General features: G+C 46.0%; 1 protein-coding gene across 1 annotated transcript in view; it reads right to left on the reverse strand.

The window, feature by feature from the left end:
• LOC311248513 (caldesmon, smooth muscle-like) overlaps nucleotides 1–2,500 on the reverse strand; it is a gene marked incomplete at both ends in the record, with an annotated part of 24,005 nt that overhangs the window by 2,431 nt on the left and 19,074 nt on the right. The window contains 3 exon segments of the mRNA XM_084339380.1: nucleotides 283–302; nucleotides 305–322; nucleotides 325–346. Coding sequence (XP_084195506.1) covers nucleotides 283–302; nucleotides 305–322; nucleotides 325–346 — 60 coding nt within the window.

The following is a 2,500-nucleotide window of genomic DNA, read 5'->3' on the forward strand; positions in this document are numbered from 1 at the left end:
GTGCCTCTGTGCCGTTTCTTAGGGAGTTAGCCTCGCTGGTATGCGCGCCATTAGCGTTAGCCACGCATCTAGGCCTCTTTGCTTTTGGAAAGAATAATAAAAAAAATCTAAAAATAAAATAATAATAATAATACTATAAAGAAATCTAGGACTTGTTCTTGGTCTCATCTTGGTTTCAGTTGGCCCCGACAACAACACTATTCACCTCGACTACTCTCTCATACTGTCACCTTCCTTCATGCTATTGGCTGCAAGTAAACATGTGTGTGAAGTGGTGATTACCTTGGCTGGGGAGGACTTGTCTCCCATAGACTCCTCTGTTAGTGACGTCAACAGGCTTCAAGTCCTAGAGAGAGAGAGGAGAGAGAGAGAGAGAGAGAGAGAGAGAGAGAGAGAGAGAGAGAGAGAGAGAGAGAGAGAGAGAGAGAGAGCAGAGACAGACAGAGGGGATGGGTGAGAGATAAGAAAGAGAGGCAGAGATGGAGGAAAGAGAGGGTGAAAGATAAAGACAGAGAGAGAGAGAGAGAGAGAGAGAGAGAGAGAGAGAGAGAGAGAGAGAGAGAGAGAGAGAGAGAGAGAGAGAGAGACAGAGAGACAGAGACAAAGGCAGAGACAGAGAGTATGAAATACACGGTTCCCGGTACTGTGGTTACAGGTCAATTTGATAATAATCCTCTAGTATTGCGTTACAGTACCTGAGGCGAGGAGGAAAGGAGCGACAGAGGAGAACAGAGAGGTCTAGGAGGAAGACAGACAGGTCCAGGAGGAATACAGAGGTCCCGGAGGAAGACAGAGAGGTCCAGGAGGAAGACAGAGAGGTCAGGAGAAAGACAGAGGTCCAGGAGGAAGACAGAAAGGTCCAGGAGGAAGACAGGGACTATCAGACAAAGAGGAGTTTTTGGCTAGTGAAAAATCAGGGAGGGGGAATCGCAGAGTCACTACTACGTTTGAGATATTTGGACCCATTAGTCATTGTTGAGGCTTCAGAAACATATGACAAAGAAAGGCTAAAGGATGGTATTTTTCAAATGCTTTAGTATGTAATCATCATATTTGTCATATTATAAGAAAACAAGTTTCTATATTTATCCTTTAGCTGCCCTACAAATCATTGGGTACTCTTGTCTATGCTGACGAGTCCTTTCTTCAGTTAACCCTTTCAGGTGTGCAATCTCACCTGTTAACATTTGGAGAAGTGAACATTCTAAATGACGACGTCAAAATGGTCACTTGGCAATTGACCTATCTCACACCCCGCCCTCTTGTCTCGATCCTCCAATCACTGTCCGAGGAAAGCAACGGTTGCGATTGGAGGATCAAGAAAAAAGAGGGCAGGGTTTGAGATAGGTCAATTGGAAGTTATGGAGTTCTAGAAAAGAAGTTAGATTTCTGAGAAAACATTCCAAAACAATGGTAAACCTGAAAGGGTTAACTGAAGGGCCAGCACAGAAACCTTTCCCCCCCACGTTGTCATGAGGGAAAAGGCGGAGATCCAGGAGAGGGAGGAAAGGTCAACAGGGACCCACAAAGCACGGAATAAAAAGCGAATTCAATAACTCCACAATACTACAACGCTACTACTAAATAACATCACGCGGTCTGCTTACTTCCACCTACGCAACATAAATCGTCTCCACCCCTCACGTACACCTTACCAGCACCGCTACTCTTGTTCACGCCCTGGTCACATCCCGCCTGGATTACTGTAACTCCCTCCTCATTGGTCTCCCACACAAGTACCTCCATAAACTCCAACTGGTCCAAAACTCAGCCGCCCGCATTATCACCAGAACTCCCTCCACCAACCACATCACTCCTGTTCTCCACCAACCACATCACTCCTGTTCTCCACCAACCACAGCACTCCTGTTCTCCAACTCCACTGGCTGCCTGTTAAGTCCCGCACTGACTACAAAGTATTACTGCTCACCTTCAAGGCCCTCCATAACCTAGCCCCTCCTTATCTCACAGAACTTCTCCAGTCCTACACTTCCTCTCGGTCACTCAGATCCTCCTCTTCCTTCCAACGTGTCACTCCCCCTTCCCGTCTGACTACCATGGGATCCAGAGCCTTCTCCCGCTGTGCCCCCCCCCCCCCCAGAGCCTTCTCCTGCTGTGCCCCCCTGCCTCTGGAATTCCACACCTCAAGACATCCGTGCAATAGACCACCTCCCCACCTTTGTTTCCGTCTCAAAACACATCTGTTAATTCTGGCATATTCACTTAAATTTTAAGTTTATTATAACTGCTCTCCTATGTGTAACTCTGTAATATTGTGTTTTTACTGTGTGTAATTGTATTTGTTTTTTACCCTGTACGGCGACCTTGGGTGCTTTGAAAGGCGCCTTTAAATAAAATGCATTATTATTACTAACATATGGGATATTGGAGCACATTTTGCGCTAAAATAACTTTAACCAAAAATGTCCTGGGTATCCCTTTGAAAGCCAATTGACCTGCCTTCAAACTTTGCCTTCTTTTCCTCAACCCTCCAAATGCA

The sequence above is a fragment of the Notolepis coatsorum genome, assembly GCF_963971535.1.
Source record: "Notolepis coatsorum genome assembly, contig: SCAFFOLD_525, whole genome shotgun sequence".
NCBI lineage: Eukaryota > Metazoa > Chordata > Actinopteri > Aulopiformes > Paralepididae > Notolepis > Notolepis coatsorum.